The following is a 22,971-nucleotide window of genomic DNA, read 5'->3' as shown; positions in this document are numbered from 1 at the left end:
TATTGCTGTAATGTGGGGAGTACAGCAGCCAGTTTGTGTGCAACAAGAAGCCACATACTGAGATAATGAGGTAAATGGCCAGAATAATCTGTTTTAGTGATTATCAGTTGGAGGATAAGTATTGTCCAGGACATTGGAAGAACTCCCCTTTGAATAGTATCATGGTGTCTTTTATACCTGTCTCAGAGTGTAGACTGGGCCTTGGTTTAACAATCTCATCCTTTGTGGTTTACTGAAGTGTCAGCTGAGATTACATCCCCAAGTAACTGTTGTTTGTGCTTGAAGCCATAACCACCTGATTCATCGGCAAGAGGACTGCGACTGAGCCATGCTATTACCTTGAGGGAAGCATCTTTGTCAGCAAGGGAACTCGAGCATCCATCAGATGGGTCACTGCTCGCAATGATGTTGCAAATGTCCGTGTGAGATTGCAATGACTGAAAGGAAAGTAGGGCAGAGAATCGCAAGCTTTAATTCCCGATTTGAAGTGATTTACTTATCTCCTCTCCAAGAAACCAAAGGAGGATTTGAAGAATGAAAGTGTCAGGTAGATGTAGAAAGGATATCCTTCCGTCATTCTGGACAAGAGATAAATTCTCAGAAATTGTAGTGAAGATAAGCAAAGCTGCCCTGGAATTACTGCGCGGAGCTAATGAACACAATGTTCAAACTGTTATCTTTTTCAAACAATTCTTACCTTTTTAATAAGAATAATGAAAAGTGAAAAAAATGCAGATAAAAAATGTTGCTGAGGACTCCTTCAAACCCCATTGGCCTGACATCTGTCCCTACAGTGTGATACTATTGACTTTCCTTGCCTTTGCTTATTGTGTGATCTTTCAGTTAACGGGCAACCACTCACTTAGATTAATTGCTGATGCACGTCTTACCATTTAGACCTGGTTAAGGAAACTAGGTAGCCACTCAATCCACTACTGGGTACAGTGTTGGTTTTCCAGAACATTACCACAGTATTTGCACCAGGCAATGATTAATTCCTGACTCCAGACAGATCAGAACGCGCCTGCTTTGACCAAGCTACTGCCTGCAGGCCATATTTGGTTTTGGCCCACTGGGCCGATTGTTTGATGTTCAAACAATATTAACCCTTAAGTAATTTTACACAAAAATATGTTACCTGCTGCATTTCAAATTCCTCAAACACCGTAGCACAGACAAATGTAATTGGCATGCTTGATTAAATAGTAGCAAATTCTTCTGATATGCTCACAACTTTGGAGGGAATCATGTTTTATATGGAATTCAAGATGGCGTCGGAGCGTGGCGACTTCTTGCGAGCTGTCCCCAGCATACCCTCTAATTCTATCTTTCACTCTCGTTCTATGCTTTTAAAACCATAATCTCTTACAAACTCTCTAACAATGCTACTGCATTCTGCACTTCTTTCCTTCTCCCCTATGTACTCTATGAACAGTATGTTTTGTCTGTATAGCACGCAAGAAACAATACTTTTCACTGGATACCAATGCATGTGACAACAATAAATCAAATCAATGGACAATTCACTGCTGCTGAAGTGTTGCTTGCCTGGTGTAGTGTGTCCTTTAAGACCACAAGGCACAGTTGCCATGCCTCCCTCAAGTGAATTGGAGACTGATTTCTCTCCGCAAGTGCTCAAGACAGATATCAAAGTGGCTCTCTTTTATTAACCTGTGATACAGAAGCATTTCTTTGTGAGGAAAAATAACAAATATGTCTCAATTCACTTTCATTTTAAGAAGTCTCACAACACCAGGTTAAAGTCCAACGGGTTTATTTGGAATCACGAGCTACCTCTCCACTCACCTGATGAAGGAGCAGAACTGCAAAAGCTCGTGATTCCAAATGGACCTGAACCTGGTGTTGTGAGACTTCTTGCTGTGCCCACCTCAGTCCAACACCGGCATCTCCACATCATTGCTTTCAGTCTGACCTACTATGGTGTTGCCATTGAGTCAGATGTGTTGCTGTTGGAAGGGGAGATAAGGTTAGGGTGCATATTTCTGCGCAAAAACTTTGGGAAATAGTTTGTGAGAGACGTTGATGTAGGCAGTGTTAATATTTTTATTTTTGATTGATTCCTGAAAATAATGGCGGCTTGGCCCACTGCAGTTCAACAATCACAGTTACATAAATAATACGTCAGTGTGAGTGGTGTAAAGGAGGAAGGTGGGAGGAGGGAAAGCTGGGTTTGAATTGAGGTGTCCTAAATGCACCCATGTGGTCCGAGGTGATCCTTCAGCGGAAAGAAGAAGACTTTCCGATCTGTGACAAGCAGCGCGACACCATGCAAACGAATGCTCGCGATGCTGGCCACAGCGTTCAATTTGTGGAGCTCTTTTGGTGCTCTTTAACTGAGAAAGACGTTTATTAGTGTCACAAGTAGGCTTACATTAACACTGCAATGAAGTTACTGTGAAAATCCCCTAGTCGCAACACTCCAGCGCCTGTTCGGGTACACTGAGGGAGAATCTAGCATGGCCAATGCAACTAACCAGCATGTCTTTCGGACAGTGCGAGGAAACCAGAGCACCCAGAGGAAACCCACGCAGACACGGGGAGAATGTGCAAACTCCACACAGACAGTGACCCAAGACGGGAATCGAACCTGGGTGCTGTGAGGCAGCAGTGCTAACCACTGTGCCACCGTGCCACTTCCTTGGTGGTAATTTGAAGATAAAAGCTACCATCCTGCAGCCTTGGCTGATGACACCAGTGCACTTTCCTAGGATCCCAACTGAGCAAAAACAGAATGAGGACAGTCGATTCATCGCGATCGTTACGCCATTGTTAAAGATACCATTTCAGATGTTTGGATAAACTTGGGTAGCTAAATGGCCTCGATGCTGCACTCTGTAAAACTTTCCCTTGCCCTAGTCATTGTGGATCCTGGAAATGCAAGCCCTGTAGTTTATCTAAACCAGCACCACAGGTAGTCTTGTTAGTGCGAAAATGTTAATTTGGCTCTGTAAATTGCAGTGTCACAGTGTGTCCGGTAACGTTCCATGTGTATTCTAACTGGCCCATTAGCTAGAGGATTCATTCATTATTTAGGGCTCTACTGTTTTAACACAGTTATAATTAATTAATCAGCACACTCATTTTGAACATCTACGCTGGATATATTCCAAACACTCTAGGCAGGTCACTGTTTTCTATAACTTAGAACCCTACCCATGACAAGCTCCTTCGGAACAGCTTTTCACCATGTGAAATAATGGTTCAGGCCTGAAGCATTCATACATCATTCAAGGTGTCCTTATGTGGGACAGCAGCTAGTGAGATAATTGCTCTGGTTGCTATGTGTAGACATTATCAATGCATTTAAGAATAATAGTAAGTCACTCTGGTTACCAGCCACAACAATTCTACCCCAGGAGGTGGGCTCAAAGAGAAATTCCACTGCAATTTGAAACTTTCTTTTCTCTTGCAGTTTTCTGCATTATCAGGTGGCATTGTGGCACAGGTGGCACTGCTGCCTCACAGCGCCAAGGATCTGGGTCAGTTCCAGCCTCGGGTCACTGGCTATGTGGAGTTTGCACGTTCTCCCCGTGTCTCTGTGGGTTTCCCCCGGGTGCTCTGGTTTCCTCCCGCAGTCCAAAGATGTGCGGATTAGGTGGATTGGTCATGTTAAATAGCCCCTTAGTGTCCCAAGATGTGTAGGTTAGGCGGATTGGCGGGGTAAATTCGTGGGGTTACGGAGATAGGGCCTGGGTAAGACGCTCTGTCGGTGAATCGGTGGAGACCTGTTGGGCTGAATGGCCTCCTTCTGCACTGTAGGGATTCTATGATTATCGACTTTTGGAAAGGCTGCCGACTGCTACCCATGGGTTTTTCTTATTAGCTTTTAAGTATTGCATTGTTTGTTTGGAAGTTACGATGTTCTCCTTGTTGTCTTTCTAGAACTGCCTGGGTCAGATCTCCTGAGTGTAGCAGACGAGACATGGCTGGCTTTAAACGTTGTATCCGGTGGTGGGAGCTTCTCCAGCTCTCAGCCAATTGGAGTCACCAAGATCGCCAAGTCAGTGATTGCACCATTGGCAGACCATAATATCTCTGTGTTCATGCTCTCCACATATCAAACAGACTTCATCCTGGTAAGAAACTGCTGTTTTGAGACTGTGTAGCTGCTTCCTTTCAGGTGTCTTCTGTTTTCTCATGCCAAGTCATGCCAGTGTAAATGACCAATTTTAATCATTACAAGTCAGCCCTTGTTACGATCTGTAGTATTGAGGATAGTAGATATACAGCACTAGGCTTGAGCTTTGCAAAATTGGGAACGGGGCCCTAGGAATGTTTCACACCCAATTCCTTCACCCCTGGCTTTCTGCCTGGCTAAATGTTGTGTGTCAACGACTTTACATACATTTCAGTGTAGGCTTTCCAATTGGATGGCAACGGTGGCACAGTGGCTAGCACTGCTGCCTCACAGCGCCAGGGATCTGGGTTCGATTCCGGCCTGTGTGGAGTCTGCACATTCTCCCCGTGTCTGCGTGGGTTTCCTCCGGGTGCTCCACTTTCCTCCCATAGTCCGAAAGACATGCTGGATAAGTGAATTGACCATGCTAAATAGCATCTCAGTATCCCAAGCCTGAATGTAGGTTAGATGGATTAACCATGGGAAATGTGTGGGGTTACAGAGATAGCACAGGGAAGAGACCTGGGTAAGATACTCTGTCAAAGAATTAGTGCAGACTCGAAGGGCCTAATGAATCCATAGGGCTTCTATGATTCCATGACCTACAGCCAGACATTTCCTGGGAAGCACATTATTAACATCTAGCCAGCCTGGTTTTGATAACTTTGCCCTGGATGGTGTCAAGCTTCTTGAGTGTTGTTGGAGCTGCATTCATCCAGTGTAGAGTATTCCATCACACGCCTGACTTGTGCCTTGTAGATGGTGGACAGGCTTTGGGGAGTCAGGAGTGAATTACTCCCACAGTATTCTCAGCCTCTGACCCCTGGTGTAGTCACAGTATGTGGAGATGCCGGCGTTGGACTGGGGTAAACACAGTAAGAAGTTTAACAACACCAGGTTAAAGTCCAACAGGTTTATTTGGTAGCAAAAGCCACACTTGTGTGGCTTTTGCTACCAAATAAACCTGTTGGACTTTAACCTGGTGTTGTTAAACTTCTTACTGTAGTCACAGTATTCATATGACTGATCCAGTTAAGTTTCTGGTCAACTCTCGGATTGAGAGTCGCAGATTCAGCGATGATAATGCCATTGAATATCGAGGTGAGGTGATTAGATTCTCACATGTTGGAGGTGGTTGTTGACTGGCACTTGTGTGACGCAAAGTTGCCACTTATCAGCCCAAGCCTGAATGTTGTCATGAACTTGTAGGTATAGACGCTTCAGTATCTAAGAAGTTGTGAACACGACTGAACACTGTTCAATCATCAGCAAACACCCCCACCTCTGACGTTATGTAGGGAATGTCATTGGTGAAGCAATTTAAGGTGGTTCGGCCTTGGATACTACCCTGAGGAACTCCTGCACTGATGTCCTGGACTGAGATGATTGGCCTCCAACAACCACTTTCCTTTGTGCTAGGTATGACTGCAACCAGTGGGGAGTTTTCCTCCTGATTCCCATTGACTTCAGTTTTGCTGGCTCTCCTTCATGACATAATCTGTCAGTTGCTGCCTCATTGTCATGGGTTGGCACTTTCACCACATCTATATCATCTCCTAAATTTATCGACCCCGGTTGATTGCATGCTGACCTTCCCATCCCAGACTTTTTTTTAAAACTTGTTATTCATTCACGGGACATGGACGTTGCTGGCTGGCTAGCATTTATTGCCCATCCCTAGTTGCTCTTGAGAAAGTGATGGTGAGCTGCATTCTTGAAACACTGCAGTCCATTTGCTGTGGGTTCACCCGCAATGCCGTTAGGGAGGGAATTTCAGGATTTTGACTTGGTGACTGTGAAGGAACGGCGATACGTTTCCAAGTCAGGATGTTGAATGGCTTGGAGGGGAACTTGTAGGTGGTGGTGTTCCCATGTATCTGCTGCCCTTGTCCTTCTAGATGGAAGTGGTCATGGATTTGGAAGGTGCTGCCTAAGGATCTTTGGGGAATTGCTGCAGTGCATCTTGTAGATAGCACACACTGCTGCTACTGAGCGTCGGTGGTGGAGGGAGTGGGTGTTTCTGGCTGTGGTGCCAATCAAATGGACTGCTTTGTCCTGGATGGTGTCAAGCTTCTTGAGTGATAAAAGAATCCATGGCTTCAGTCAGAATTTGACCTTCCACTCTATTTGTTTCACTCGTAGGTACGGGAAAGAGATCTGCCGTTAGTTACGCACACCCTGTCAGCAGAATTTACCATCCTCAGGGTAGTAAATGGGGAGACTGTTGCTGCTGATCACTTAGGAATCACTAATGGATTTGTGAAGCCAAAACTAGGTGAGTTTCCATCCACTCCATAAATGGGAACTTTTATGCACTTGCTGCCACTGAGCTGACCAAGCATTTGGTATGAAGGAATTGATCAGTATGTTAATTGTGTGCAGGATAAAATCATCGCCTTCCTGCTCCTTGGCAGTGACCCAACTAAATTTGATGGTGAAATGTATTAAAAACTTAACATTGAGCCAGAATAATGAGGTAATGCCACCACTTTAGAAATCATTGGTGTGACTGCACTCAGAATGGACATAGAACAGCCTACTGTTCCGGTCACCATGTTATTGAAAAGGATATTACAGCTAAACAGAGCCCAGTCTATAGCAGTCAGCAGCAAGACTTGATAGCTCCAGTTCTTTCTGTGTCCTGCCAGGATGGAATGCTGATGGTACTTTTATCAGTGAGATCTGCAGAAGCTCTATAACTTATGCAGAATGAGAGGAAGGAATGATACTCCATATCCCCTCAGCATACTCACTCAATGGACAGCCCTTTGGTGGACCCCATATGTAAATGAGGAAGAGGAATCTAGTAAACCCCTTCCGAAGCCACCATATACTCAAGATACGGGGGTGTTTGTAGAGAGTTCCCATTCTTTAAGTGTGGGAATAGCAGAATGAAGTGTTTCCTGTACTTGTACTCTCTTTCCATTTGTCAGCCATACCATACTACAGCTTGCAATAATCCTCATTGCTCAATAGCTTAAAGGCATGCTGTTGTTTATCTGCCACACAGTTCAAAGGCCCGTCATTCATCCGTTGTCCAGCCCCAGCAACAAGTTCTGTGTAACCAGCTTGGACCCTGACACCTTATCAACCGTGACTACTCTCCTCATGGATGTCATGTTTTATTCCAACGGGTAAGTCCAGAAGAAATACCCATTTTAAAAAAGCAACTGCTTCAGCAACAACAAAGTTACAGTCAAGTCGTAAGTTCTTCTGGAGGGATTATAGTGATTCGAATCAAATTTAGCGATGGAAATTTTTCCATTCATAAATGTTGTACATAACAAAATGTTCTCTGCAAACTGTATATAAAATGGATGTCCTCACATGAATTCTTAATGAAAATGCATGATTATGAAAAGGTATAAATACTATAGACATTAGGTAAAGGTGTTAGATGGTGACAGATTATTTGATCCCAATATGTATTCATTGTGTTTCTAGTATGAAAGATTCTGCAATAGGCAGTGATGAAAATGGTCACATTCGTTTCTTCTCCTTCTCTCTCATTGAGGGCTACATCTCCTTGGTGATGGACGTGCAGACACAACAAAGGTACCAGCAGTTATTGATGAAGCTTCCTGAAATATAAGTGGCTGTCCCTCACCGTTACTAGAGTGAAGATTTGGGGCCTTCAGGAGGCCTCAAATGGGCTTACGCTAACTCGCAACTGGCATGAGCCTCGCTAAAGAGGATGCAAAGGGAGGAATGTTTTGGGACTGGCAGGAAGTTCCCACCACACACTCCCTTAATGTGGGAAGGGCGGACAGTAGATCCGCCCACAGCCCCCGTTGCCAGAATTAAATCGAATTGATCGAACAGAATCCAGGCAGAATGGGATCTGGCCAATATTGCAAGCACCCAGCCACCACACTCCGCCGCCCCCTCACCGCCCATCCACTCTAAACGCACCTTATACATGCTCCAGCCCAAAGAATTTTGGAACTGATATCTTTCACTTGCAAAATCCAGGATTTATGTTCAATTTCCAAGAATGATGTTATTTGCTTCTGAAAAGCTTTCTGTTGGATTTTTTTTAACCCTTGTGTGAGATCAGTCGAGCGCTATTCTAGGTAGGCTGGCAGCTCAGTAAGACTTCACTCCAAGTTTATCATTGCCATTAGCATTAGAAGCATTGAGATTGCAAGCATCATGGATATTGGACCCATGGATGGGATTTTCCGTGTCAGTGGACCCTCCGCTCCCGCCTTTGTCAACAGGGTTTCCCCTTGAGTGCCGCTGGAATACCCGCGGCGGGGCTGCACCTTCGGCAGGACTAGAAGATCCTGTCGGTGTGAACGGCCGGAAAACTCCGGCCCATGTCTCCATCACCAACAATGTGAAGGACACACCCAGCTCAGAAAGGAAAGTTGATCTGTATTTTTTAATATGTACATTTCTGTCAGAGCCAAAAACTCATTTATGTTTTCACTTAGAATTGACTTTATTTAAAGGCAAAATTTGAGACTTAAATTTCATATTATGCTTATCAAAGCTGATTTATTCCCCAATCTCATCGCAGGTTTCCAAACAATCTGTTGTTTACGAGTGCGTCTGGTGAACTATGGAAGATGGTTCGGATAGGAGGGCAGCCCTTAGGATTCGGTATGTAGCTAATTTGCACTTGGCTTCAAAAACCTGGACAAGTTGGGCCGAAGGGCCTGTTTCCATGCTGCAAACCTCTGAGTCTAATTACTCTGTCTTTATCTCCACTATGGTGGTCAGGAAAGTAGATCAGGTACACATGGCTTAAACCTTTTCCATATTTGTTATACACTGCACCAAATTTTCCTTTCTATTAAATGTTAATGAGAAGGAAAATTGGACATGGTGTATTATGGAGTTACGGGCACCCACCAAGGTTGAAAGTTCCACACATGATGGTTCTTTATTTGCATCAGGTCTTTCCCCAAGTAAAAATGGAGGGACAGCAGTGAAGACTTTTTTTCCTTTCTTTTTTTCCATACTGCTTTCTCCTTCCACTTTGCTACAGCTCTGTAACCTCTGTCCCATCTTCCAAACCATTTGGAGAGTGAACACAGACTCCACAAACACTTGCATTACTTCACTGCACTGACATTTGTCAAACTCCTAAGTGGGACACAGGGAACCATCCTCATTTATTTACCTAAAGGACAGGCCCACGCCTAAGGTTGATCGATTCATCTTGCATGCCACAAGTGCTGATATAGAAAGAGAGCACCATTGGGGGGGGGTGGTTTAGTTTTCCACTTTCCCAACAATGCGGAGAGGCTCAGGAAAGTGAAAGGGGAGAAAATGGAAAAAAAAGAATAAATGCCTTAAGAAAAAGTGTGTGAACCGATGTAGACTAAGTGATTTTTTTTTCATTCTTTCATGGGACATGGGCATCGCTGGCAATAATTTCCCTTAGGCTGGTTTGCTAGGAAATATCAGAGGGTAGTTAAGACACAACCCCATTGCTGTGGGTCTGGAGTCAGTAAGAAGTCTCACAACACCAGGTTAAAGTCCAACAGGTTTATTTGGTAGCAAAAGCCACAAGCTTTCGGAGCGCTTGCTGCTCCTTCATCAGGTAAGTGGGAGTTCTGTTCACAAACAGGGCATATAAAGACACAAACTCAATTTACAAAATAATGGTTGGAATGCGAATCTTTACAGGTAATCAAGTCTTAAAGGTACAGACAATGTGAGTGGAGAGAGGGTTAAGCACAGGTTAAAGAGATGTGTATTGTCTCCAGACAGGACAGTTAGTGAGATTTTGCAAGCCCAGGCTTGGGGGTTACAGATAGTGTGACATGAACCCAAGATCCCTGTTGAGGCCGTCCTCGTGTGTGGAACTTGGCTATCAGTCTCTGCTCAGCGATTCTGCGTTGTCGTGTGTCGTGAAGGCCGCCCTTGGAGAACGCTTACCCGAAGATCAGAGGCCGAATGCCCGTGACCGCTGAAGTGTTCCCCAACAGGAAGAGAACACTCTTGCCTGGTGATTGTCGGGCGGTGTTCATTCATCCGTTGTCGTAGAGTCTGCATGGTCTCCCCAATGTACCATGCCTCGGGACATCCTTTCCTGCAGCGTATCAGGTAGACAACGTTGGCTGAGTTGCAAGTGTACCTGGTGGATGGTGTTCTCACGTGAGATGATGGTATCCGTGTCGATGATCCGGCACGTCTTGCAGAAGTTGCTGTGGCAGGGTTGTGTGGTGTCGTGGTCACTGTTCTCCTGAAGGCTGGGTAGTTTGCTGCGGACAATGGTCTGTTTGAGGTTGTGCGGTTGTTTGAAGGCAAGAAGCCACGGTCTGGAGTCATACATAGGCTAGACCAGGTAAGGACAGCGATTTCCTTCCCTCAAGGATGTTAGTAAGCCAGATGGATTTTTACAATAATCGATGATAGTTTTGTAGTGACCATTACTTCAACGAGCTTTCAATTCCAGATTTTATTAATTGAATTTAAATTCCTCGAGCTGTCTTGGTAGGATTTGAACCCAGGTCCCCCGAGCATGCACCTCAGCAGCTGGATTACTAATCTAGCGACATTACCACTCATAGAATCATAGAATCCTACAGTGCAGAAGCAGGCCATTTGGCCCATTGAGTCTGCACTGACCACAGTCCCACCCAAGCCCTAACCCCATATATTTATCCTAGCTAGTCCCCCTGACACTAATGGGCAATTTAGCTTGGCGAATCAACCTAACCTGCACATCTTTGGACTCCGGGAGGAAACCGGAGCACCCGGAGGAAACCCACGCGGACACGGGGAGAACATGCAAACTCCACACCCAAGCCGGGAATGGAACCCGGGTCCCTGGCACTGCGAGGCAGCAGTGCTAACCACTGTGCCACCATGCTGCCATAAACCACTGTGCCACTATGCCCCACCATTTGATTCGTACCATTGGGTTGCACATAAGTAGGGTAGGAACCAATTGTTGGATCTTTTCCATCCTTCTAGTCTCTACGCTCACCACTTATTCCAGCCCCCCCAACCCACAACTCCACATGCTGACCCTGCATCACGCACCTTTGTCTTGCTGTCGGATTGTGCTACTTGGAGGCATCAATGGATAACAGTGGTGGAAGCTGGGAAAATGTGCACTGTTGAAGGCGAATGTTTAAGGGCACTGGGAAATCCTAATCCATGTCAATAATCCCAAACAACTAACCTCTGGATCTTAGCGTCAGCTACTGCACCTGTTGTCCAGTCACCTGGAACAGGCAGCCATGGTAGTGGGATGGTTACCACTTATTCATTCCCCACCATGAAGTGTATTCGGAACAGGCCAGAATGAGATGTAAGGTGCTCTGCTTCAGACCCTGTTCTTTGACAGTCACTTCTCAATCTTAGCAGAGCCAGTTTTCTATTTTTATGTATGGTGCTGCTACAGAGAAACTTAAAATAGTCACGTTATATCGGTAGATCAGGAGGGAAGGAATATTTGCTTCATGTTGAAAAATGTGCAATTTGACAACAAAATATTAATCCTGCAACTCATTATTAAAGGTTGTCCAAGCTACATAGATATTGACCTAGTTTTAAGAAGTTTCACCATTATAATCTTGAAGAGTGCCTTCTTGTGCGGAAGACTATTATTTTGGTGCTGGTCGTCTCCCCAACATTTACCAAGTGTCATGTAATCGTGGCCTGTTATTGTGGACACTGAAACAATGGGCCCAAGACAATAGTGTTTAATCCTGGCCTTCCCACTTAAATCTGTTTCCCCCTCAAAAGATGAGTTCCCTGATGGGCCACAGGATTGAGCATTGCATTGCATTGGTATACTCCATTTCCAATGGGTATAAAAGCCAGCGTGAGAAAGGTGTGCCAAATGTTAGCCAGTCAAGAAATTGAGAGCTATAATTCAGCACCAAGGGCCCTGGTCTCGGACTGAAGAAGACAGTGTGTTATGGAAGGATGTTAGTCTGGACTTAGGTCAACATTGACTTTAGTGAGTCCAATGATTATTGGAAGTTTCTGTCCTTTTTCCTGTGTTAGGATGAACAATAAATCTGCAACAGGAAGGGAGCATTTGATGTAATGAAGAATATTTATGCCTTTCTACATTCTTAACCACTCTTCCCTTCTGTAGTTTACGTTCCCTCCATCCACCAAGAACAAAATAATACTGCCCTCAGGAGACCACATACTCACACACATACATACAGACATACATATGTATATAGACACACACTCTCATACACTCCCACTCACACACACTCTCTCACACAGACACACACACACTCAAATACAATCACTCACACACAATCACTCACACACACACACACTTAGGCCGGAATTTTCCCATCCCACCTGCCACGGGAATCATAGCGGGTGGAACACAGACCATGCAAAGGTCCTTTGACCTTAGGCAGGATTTTCCGACCTTGGGACGAGCATGACCAGAAAATCCCACCCATAGACTCAGACACACACTCACTCGTACAAACACTCTCATTCACATGCTCACTGTCATATACACACACACACACACTCACTCACTCACTCACTCACTCACTCACTCACTCACTCACTCACTCACATCGGGCAGGATTTTCTGGCCGCGCTCGCCCCAAGGCCAGAAAATCCCACCCAAGGTCAACGAACCTTTGCATGGTCCGTGTCCCGCCCGCTATGATTCACGTGGTCGGTGGGACACAAAACTCCCACTCACTCACTCACACTCCACACATTCACACACACTCACACACACAGTGGGATTTTACAGCCTCGCTCGTCCCAAAGCCGTAAAATCCCGCCCAAGGTCAACGGACCTTTCCATGGTCCGCCCCTCACCCGCTCCAATTCCCATGGCGGGCGGGCCAGTAAAATTCCGGCCTCAGACTCTCATATTCTCTCACACATGCTCACTCATAAAAACACTCTCGTTCACATGCTCACTCTCGGAGACAAACACACACACACACACACACACACACACACACACACTCTTACTCACACTCACACTCTCATTCACTCACTTTCAGACACAATGGCCGGAACTCTACCAACTCAACCGCCACAGAATCAGCGGGCAAGGATCCGCCGACGCATATCTATGTGACCTCGGGCGGAATTTCCCTTCTCGCCCGAGTGAGGCCATAAAAGCCCGTCCATTCTCTCAGTCACTCATGCACACACTCTCTCACTCAATCACACAATCTCACTCAATCACACAATCTCACTCAACCACACAATCACACACTCTCACCCAATCACACACTCTCACTCAACCACACAATCACACTCCCTCACTCAATCACACACTCTCACTCAATCACACAATCTCACTCAATCACACAATCTCACTCAATCACACAATCTCACTCAATCACACAATCACACTCTCTCACTCAATCACACACTCTCACTCAATCACACAATCTCACTCAATCACACACTCTCACTCAACCACACAATCACACTCTCTCACTCAATCACACTCGCTCACTCAATCACACAATCTCACTCAATCACACAATCTCACTTAATCACACAATCACACTCTCTCACCCAATCACACACTCTCACCCAATCACACACTCTCTCACCCAATCACACACTCTCTCACCCAATCACACACTCTCTCACCCAATCACACACTCTCACCCAATCACACACTCTCTCACTCAATCACACACACTCTCACCCAATCACACACTCTCACTCAATCACACAATCACACACTCTCTCACACAATCACACACTCTCACCCAATCACCCAATCACACACAATCTCACACAATCACACACTCTCACCCAATCACACACTCTCTCACCCAATCACACACTCTCTCACACAATCACACACACTCACCCAGTCACACACTCTCTCACACAATCACACTCTCACCCAATCACACACTCTCTCATTCAATCACACACACTACTCAATCACTCAATCACACACTCTCACCCAATCACACTCTCACCCAATCACACACTCACACAATCACACACACTCACCCAGTCACACACTCTCTCACACAATCACACTCTCACCCAATCACACACTCTCACTCAACAACACAATCACACTCTCACTCAACCGCACAATCACACACTCTCTCACTCAATCACACACACTACTCAATCACTCAATCACACACTCTCACCCAATCACACACTCACACAATCACACACACTCACACAATCACACACTCTCACCCAATCACACACTCTCACTCAACAACACAATCACACTCTCACTCAATCACACAATCACACACTCTCACTCAACCACACACTCTCACTCACGCACACACTCTCACTCTCATGCACACACTCTCACTCTCACGCACACACTCTCACACTCACACACACGCTCTCACTCTCACACACACGCTCTCACTCTCACACACACGCTCTCACTCTCACGCACACGCTCTCACTCTCACGCACACGCTCTCACTCTCACGCACACGCTCTCACTCTCACGCACACACTCTCACTCTCACGCACACACTCTCACTCTCACGCACACACTCTCACTCTCACGCACACACTCTCACTCTCACGCACACACTCTCACTCTCACGCACACACTCTCACTCTCACGCGCACACTCTCACTCTCACGCACACACTCTCACTCTCATGCACACACTCTCACTCTCACGCACACGCTCTCACGCACACGCTCTCACTCTCACGCACACGCTCTCACGCACACGCTCTCACTCACGCACACGCTCTCACTCTCATGTGCACGCTCTCACTCATGCAGACACTCTCACGCACACCCACATTCACGCTCACGCTCACCCTCACACTCTCTCTCTCAATTTAAATGCATGCCAGTAGTCATTATTTATTTGTATAATGCATGAATTTAACGAGCATGTTGTTATGGTGAATCATACTGCTGATATTATGACCTGTGAACACAGTGGAGTGAAAGGAGTGAACTCAATCGTATTCACACCTGTCCTTTGACTAAGCAAAATGAATCATGGTGACTGTACACTGCTGATGTTGTGCGCTGAGTGATTTGGCCAGAGTGTATCTGCCTCTGGAGTTCTTTGCTATTTGGAAGCCTTCCCAAAAATTACACAGATCCCCTCCAATAGTTTTATTGTGGGGGAAGTGGGTGCACTGCAATGCACTTGCGTAAAAGTATCTCTGTCAGTCGTCATGTTATTCTCGAATCTGTAAGGTTCCATAGATTATGAGATTAATCCTAAATCTCTCAGATTCTTTTTTAAAGTTACGTCCCCAAGGTATTTAAATTACAGGCATTTCGGGGAGCAAGGAGATTTTTTAAACTACAAATTTTAAACCTGCACTTCGGGCTTTTTATTTGTTGATTTGAATCATGTCCCTTGTTGATTTGAAGCTATGTGGTTAGTATGACTCATGTTCCACTGTGTATTCTCATTTAACCATCCCTCCCCCATCTCTGCCCCCTATCTGTAACACTATATCCTGCACCCTCTCCTTTCCGTCTCCCCTATGTACTCTATGAACGGCATATTTTGTCTGTATATCACGCAAGAAACAATACTTTTCACTGTACCCCAATACATGTGAGAAATAAATCAAATCAAATCTAACAAGAAGGATTGACGCCAGTTCTTCTCAGCCTTACAGCTCAAAGCTTTTCAGTTTAAAAAATATGTTAACAAGAGACAACATTGGGAGGCAGATTCGGAGAAGTAGTTGAAAGTACAACTGAATGACCAGCAGATTGTGATTATTTTCTTCTGATGCTGCGGTATTTGAAGGGTTAATGGTACCCTGGGTGACACAGTGGTTAGCACTGCTGCCTCAAAGCACCAGAGACCCAGGTTCGATTCCAGGCTTCTGTGTAGAGTTTGCACATTCTCCCAGTGTCTGCGTGGGTTTCCTCCGGGTGCTCCAGTTTCCTCCCACATTCTAGTGATGTGCTGGTTAGGTGCAGTGGCCATACTAAATTGTCCCTCAGTGTGCCCAAACAGGCACCGGAGTGTGGCGACTAGGGGATTTTCACAGTAACTTCATTGCAGCGTTGATGTAAGCCCACTTGTGGCACTAATAAATAAACTTAACACTTAATTTAAAACTTAAATTTAATCCGAGGATTGTTTCTTCAGATGTTCACCTTCTTTATTGGTTTAATTATTCTAAGTTTCATGCCCTATTGAACTCATCACAAAATACTGGCTGAAGACTTGGGGCAATGCCATTTGGTTTTCTCTGTAAATTTTAACATCCTCCTCCAAGGGCAACGAGTTTAAAAAGTTCCTAACAAGCATGACGAAGATGTGTGTATTGGTTGAAATTTGACTAGACTGCTTCTTTTAAATCCAGTGGATATATCCTAAATCAAATTAAACCATTACAAAAAATAAACCTAAATAAAATCAAGATATATTTTTCTGAAGAGACAGCATCCTGGCTCCAGTTCAAAATAAAAATATTTAGCTGTTAGAAAAAGTTTTGCCTTTTCTTAACTTTAACGCAAAGTTCAATCAAGCTATTTATTTATGGGGGGGCACAGTGGTTAGCACTGCTGCCTCATAGCAGGGACCCAGGTTCGATTCCCAGCTTGAGTGACTGTCTGCGTGGAGTTTGCGCGTTCTCCCCGTGTCTGCGTGGGTTTCCTCCGGGTGCTCCGGTTTCTTCCCACAGTCCAAAGATGTGCAGGTTAAGGGGATTTGCCATGCTAAATTGCCCCTTAGAGTCAAGGGGAACTGGCTAGGGTAAATACATGGGGTTATGGGATAAGGCTTGGGTGGGATTGTGGTCAATGCAGACTCGATGGGCCGAATGGCCTCCTTCTGGACTGCAGAATTCTATGATTATCATCTCTCATTTCCACTTGGGTATGGGTTAGCGTGATTATGAAAGGTACATTGAATAAAATGAATTTCTCTTCAAAATAAATAGTAAAAGAATGGAAGAAAACAAGTCAGAAAAATATCAAAGTATATTATCATAACATATAATTCCACATGCTTTTGGATTTCTTTTTGCTGTGTTTTAATCTGCGTTATTTTGTTGAGGTCGTCTGCATTAATGCTGTATCTTGCCGTTACCGTGGTACATGCAAATCCTATCCTCATAGCCTTATTATAAATTCCAGCCACATTTCAAACATGTGTAACATTTCTGTCACCTTGTGTGCAGATTGCACCAAGTATTCACCACAGTGTGAAGAAATTCCATCTAATACTGTGGCTCTGCTTTTCTCCCTTGCTTCGGATTTATATTTGGGGTTTTTACCCTTCATATTTTTAGGCATTTCAGTCAGACGCCCTGTGACGACCTCCTCCTCAAACCTCACCGAGCTCACACTTTTCTAGTCTTTCCTCAGAACACATCCTGTTTACACTCTGCACTCGCTGTCAAGCGCGTGTTTGCTTTTTCAGTGGCATGTTGGCCAGATTCAACAGCCGTCCTCCAAATGAGGTCCAAGCAAAGCATTCTGCCACCCTCTCTAGTGCCCTACACATTTCTATTTCCAGTCAGTCACTTATACATAAGCACACACGATGTACTATGTTTATGTGTAAGCTGCTTTCTTGACCTAACCACGGCTCCTGGTCCCCTATTTTAAACATTTCATAAAATCTGTGATTATAAAATCTTGAGTGACTTTAAGGGGCATGATGCACCATCAATCAAGCAAACACTAGTTTGTATGCAAGAACAAATAGGCTTTTATTAGCAAAAGACTTGGAGCACACCCATGCCGATGAACTGGTCCAGAGACTGAGGCAGGGGGTGGGAGCAGTCACCTTTATGCCTGGACCGGGGGGGAGGATTCCCAGGCAGGGCCGGCAGGGGCATGTCCAGGCATGTCACACACACACACAGGCAATAAGCTAACAGTGGTTTACCACAGGGCATTAGTAAATCGATGAAATATAGTAGACCAAAGAACAGTACAACACAGAACAGGCCCTTCAGCCCACGATGTTGTGCCGAGCTTTATCTGAAACCAAGATCAAGCTATCCCACTCCCTATCATCCTGGTGTGCTCCATGTGCCTATCCAATAACCGCTTAAATGTTCCTAAAGTGTCTGACTCCACTATCACTGCAGGCAGTCCATTCCACACCCCAACCACTCCCTGCGTAAAGAATCTACCTCTGATATCCTTCCTATATCTCCCACCACGAACCCTATAGTTATGCCCCCTTGTAATAGCTCCATCCACCCGAGGAAATAGTCTTTGAACGTTCACTCTATCTATCCTCTTCATCATTTTATAAACCTCTATTAAGTCTCCCCTCAGCCTCCTCCGCTCCAGAGAGAACAGCCCTAGCTCCCTCAACCTTTCCTCCTAAGACCTACCCTCCAAACCAGGCAGCATCCTGGTAAGTCACCTCTGCACTCTTTCCAGCGCTTCCACATCCTTCTTATAGTGAGGTGACCAGAACTGCACACAATATTCCAAATGTGGTCTCACCAAGGTCCTGTACAGTTGCAGCATAACCCCACGGCTCTTAAACTCCAACCCCCTGTTAATAAAAGCTAACACACTATAGGCCTTCCTCACAGCTCTATCCACTTGAGTGGCAACGTTTAGAAATCTGTGGATATGGACCCCAAGATCTCTCTGTTCCTCCACAGTCTTCAGAACCCTACCTTTGACCCTGTAATCCACATTTGAATTAGTCTTACCAAAATGAATCACCTCACATTTATCAGGGTTAAACTCCATTTGCCATTTTTCAGCCCAGCTTTGCATCCTATGTATGTCTCTTTGCAGCCTACAACAGCCCTCCACCCCAATAATAGAATCGTAGGATCATACAGTCCAGAAACATAGAAGGAGGCCATTCGGCCCAGCGGGTGTGCACCCACCCAGGCACTATCCCAAAAACCCCATACATTTACCCGAGCTAGTCCCCCTGACTCTAAGTGACAATTTAGCATGGCCAGTCCACCTAACCCACACATGTTTGGACTGTGGGAGGAAACCGGAGCACCCGGAGGAAACCCACGCAGACACGGTGAGAATGAGCAAACTCCACACAGACACTGACCCAAGCCGCGAATCGAACCTGGGTCCCTGGAGCTGTGAGGCAGCAGTGCTAACCACTGTGCCACCGTGCCACCAATTCAGAAGCTTTTTCAATGGATAAATGGATGTGGCGAGCTGTGAAACAAGCCAGTCAGTTCCAGACTCTAATCTGTACTGAGTTAGCTGACCTCAGCCAGGGCAGTGGCTGGGAAACTATCTTTGTGTTAAAAGCCCCTACATTAATCATCCCAATGCAACCACCTTATCCCTCTGTATAATCCCGACTGTATGGATGTCAAATGACCTGAGCAGCGATGCCCTCCACTGTTAAAGGCGCACTGTGGCACAGTTAGCTCTGCTGCCTCACAGCGCTAGGGACCTGGGTTCGAATCCCAACTTAGGTCACTGTCTGTGCAGAGTGTGCACGTTGTTCTACCTGTGTCTGCGTGGGTTTCCTCCGGGTGCTCCAGTTTCCTCCCGCAGTCCGAAAGATGTGCTGGCTAGATGCATTGGCCATGCTAAATTCTCCCTCAGTGTACCCGAACAGGCACCGGAGTGGCGACGAGGGGATTTTCACGGTAACTTCATTGCAGTGTTAATGTAAGCCTACTTGTGACGATAATAACTAAACTTAATAAACTTAAACCTGCCCACACTTGTAGCTTAGGCTTACACATAGACAATAGTAAGGAGCGGAGGGGAGTGGGCACTGCCAGTATTCACGAAGCCGCACCCAGGCTTTATGAAAGTCAACACAGGAGCATAGAAAACTGTCGTGGTGGGATGAATCTAGAATCCTACAGTGCAGAAGGAGGCCATTCAGCCCATCAAGTCCGCACCAATCACAATCCCACCCAGGCCCTTTCCCCATAACCCCATGCATTTACCCGAGCTAGCCCTCTGACACTAAGGGACAATTTAACATGGCCAATCCATCCAACCCACACATTTTTGGACTGTGGGAGGAAACCGGAGCACCGGGAGGAAACCCACACAGACACGGGGGAGAATGTGCAGACTCCGCTTAAGACGGTGACCCAAACCGGAAATCGAACCCAGGTCTCTGGTGCTGTGAGGCAGCAGTGCTAACCACTGTGCCACCGTGAGGGGAGTAGCAAGGAAGAAAGTGGACAAAACATGCCTCACCAAAAAAGTTCCCCAAAACAAATCTCCATCAAGGATGCTGTCTCTGTACCAGAATCCTTGCTGGGCCCAATGGAAGGAATGGAAGCTGTGCTTATTTAAAGGAGTTACTGTCAAGTGCTTTGTTTACTGCGGTGTGTTGCTCAGTACTTAGTGTTAAATTGAACCTCTTCCGCCAGATGAATGTGGAATCGTTGCCCAGATTGCCGAGCCGCTGGCTGCTGCCGACATCCCCGCTTACTACATCAGTACGTTTAAGTTTGATCACGCCCTGGTAAGTTTCCAAGCAACCTGGTCACAAAAGGGCTGACCGCAGTGTTATTCTCCTGAAAGAGGGGGGGAGGAAGAAAAACCCAGAACTGTCACTTTGCGTTACAGTTGCTTATTAAAACTATTTATTCTCCCTTAACCCAGCGTGGATCCAGCAAGGCGCTCAAGAGCTCGCTTGTTGAATGTGGACTGGGTGAAGCTGATGTTACTGACAAGGTTAATCTGCTGAACCATGGCCAGTTCATTAGAGTAAAAAATGTTGTTTTTCTTTTCTGTTTGCATGCCCGCTCTCTGCTTCACTGCCTCTCGGTATTGAGAGTGATTTATCAGCAGATTGATTATTGCAAATTGTTTTAGCCTGGTAAAGCGTAAAGCTGAAGGAACTAAGCTTGCACAATTTCTTTATTTTTTGCTGCGCTTGCTGTTTCTCATCCCTTTTAAGTGCAGAGCTGTTGAACCCTGCAGATAGAGCGAGGAATTGTTACCCATCCATATCCTGTTCTGCTCCACAGTGCAGGTTTGCGAGAAGCACCCCTGCAAATTTTCCCCATTATAGCTGTGTTTACTCTGCTGTACTGGTTAGCAATGTGCTGTTTATTTTCCAGTTGTGTAAGTAAGCTTTTAAGAACACTAAGTCCACATTCTTGGCCGGAGATTTTGATCTTTTTTTGTCACTATTTCTCCTGCAATTTCCTTCTGCACTAAATAGCCACAAGTGATTTACAAAAAAGATAAATAGTAGATTTGACTAAAAGACTTGATTCTCTTAATGAAGTATCTGTGTAGTCGGTCTGACAACCAGCTTTATCTCAAGACAATAAGCCACAATATAAGGGCAAGGCGTCACAAAGGGTCAACAAGGGTTGGACACCAGCCGAACGAAAAGAGGCAGAACAAGGAGAAAAGCTGACGATGTCCTCTGTCTGTCCAACCCCAAAAAACAGCTTTATATCTGAGTGAAACCCACAAGTAATTGAGTGTAGAAGATTCAGTGCCATGAGGAAGGATGGGTGGGTGATATCATTGCATTCAGAATGCACGGTTATCTTCCCCCAGTTCTCTTCCCTTCTGAAAGCATTGATTCATGCGGAGGCTGGTTTTATTGAGCTGACAGTCATTCCAACACCTCGCCAACTTCATGTTTCTCATGCGGCAGTTAAGGCAACATGGAGGCTTCACAACCAAGCTAGATTCAGCCCACACTAACACCCATGCATAAGGCAGAATTTAAAATCAGAGAATCCCTACGAGTGCAGAAGAAGGCCATTCAGCCCATTGAGTCTGCACTAACCCTCCAACAGAACATTGCACCCACCTCCCTATCCCTGTAACCCCACATATTTACTCCATTAATCCATCTAACCTACACATCTTGGGAGTCTAAGGGGCTGTTTACCATGTCCAATCCACCTAACCCCATACACCGTTGGAGTGTGGGAGGAAACCGGAGTACCCGGAGGAAACCCACGCAAACGCAGGGAGAATGTGCAAACTCCACACAGACAATGACCCAAGGCCAGAATCAAACCCGGGTCCCTGGCGCTGTGAAGGAGCAGTGCTAACCACTGTACCACCAAGGCGATGGGGGGGTGGTAGGGGGGATTTGCCCGCTGGCTGAAGGGTTACCAGAGCCCCGCGTCACCTCTTTTCAGGAAGGCCCACCACATTCAGTGTCACTCAGGCAATAAACTGGGCAGCAATGGGGTCCTGGGCTCCAGCACTCTGGGAAAAGAGGGGCCATCCACCCAGAGCTGGTGGCCAATCAGAGACCTTAAATGCGCAGCAACTCCACCAGGAAGGACTGGCTGCTACCATCAATGTAGCCACCTGAGGCTTAAGATCAGCGAGAGACCCAGACCCAACAGGGTGCAGGATGACAGGAAGGGGATTGCGGGGTGGGGATTGGCAGAAAATTCTTGGTGGAAGGGAGTCATGAACTCTGAGGACACACACACCCAATCACAATGTCAGGTCCCTCAATCAGCGCTGAGTGCCTTTGAATGAGGGACCCTCCTTGAAAGCCCACAAGTAACCCCCACAGGGTTTGCTCTTTGGGCTTCCCACATGGCGAGACCCCCACCGCCAGCCACTGGATAAATACCTGCAGCGGCAGGAGTAGCCCCTCCAGTGGGCATTCATTTCCTGCTTAAAGGCTTCAATTTATGGCAGGCCAGAGAGCTGTCCCTTTGGGTGGGCAGCCTGTCTGACTAATCCCGACTAATTTATCTTTCTCTAACCTGAGGCTATCGTAGCACGCTGAACCATTTTGGTGCCGTTCCTGTTAATTCAGCACTGACCAGGAATCAAACATTGGTCCTTGCTGGCCTGTAGGGATCGGAGACTTTTCATCCTGAGCCTCCGAGTTAGCCCCGTTGGCCAATCTTTTTTTTATTCATTCGTGGGACATGGGCATCGCTGGCTGGCCAGCATTTATTGCCCATCCCTAGTTGCCGGAGGGCATTGAGAGTCAACCACATTGCTGTGGCTCTGGAGTCACA

At 45.9% G+C, this 22,971-nt stretch overlaps 1 protein-coding gene across 1 annotated transcript in view; it reads left to right on the top strand.

Moving 5' to 3' along the window:
• Positions 1–22,971, top strand: part of LOC144501346 (cytosolic arginine sensor for mTORC1 subunit 2) — a 220,731-nt gene that overhangs the window by 171,467 nt on the left and 26,293 nt on the right. Inside the window, exons 3-8 of the mRNA XM_078224984.1 lie at positions 3,904–4,097; positions 6,281–6,413; positions 7,149–7,272; positions 7,583–7,693; positions 8,661–8,743; positions 20,383–20,477. Of these exons, the coding sequence (XP_078081110.1) occupies positions 3,904–4,097; positions 6,281–6,413; positions 7,149–7,272; positions 7,583–7,693; positions 8,661–8,743; positions 20,383–20,477 (740 nt within the window). The remainder of the gene's footprint in view (positions 1–3,903; positions 4,098–6,280; positions 6,414–7,148; positions 7,273–7,582; positions 7,694–8,660; positions 8,744–20,382; positions 20,478–22,971) is intronic.

Source organism: Mustelus asterias, chromosome 12, assembly GCF_964213995.1.
Source record: "Mustelus asterias chromosome 12, sMusAst1.hap1.1, whole genome shotgun sequence".
Classification (NCBI taxonomy): Eukaryota; Metazoa; Chordata; class Chondrichthyes; order Carcharhiniformes; family Triakidae; genus Mustelus; species Mustelus asterias.
This window is presented reverse-complemented; position numbering and strand designations above follow the sequence as displayed.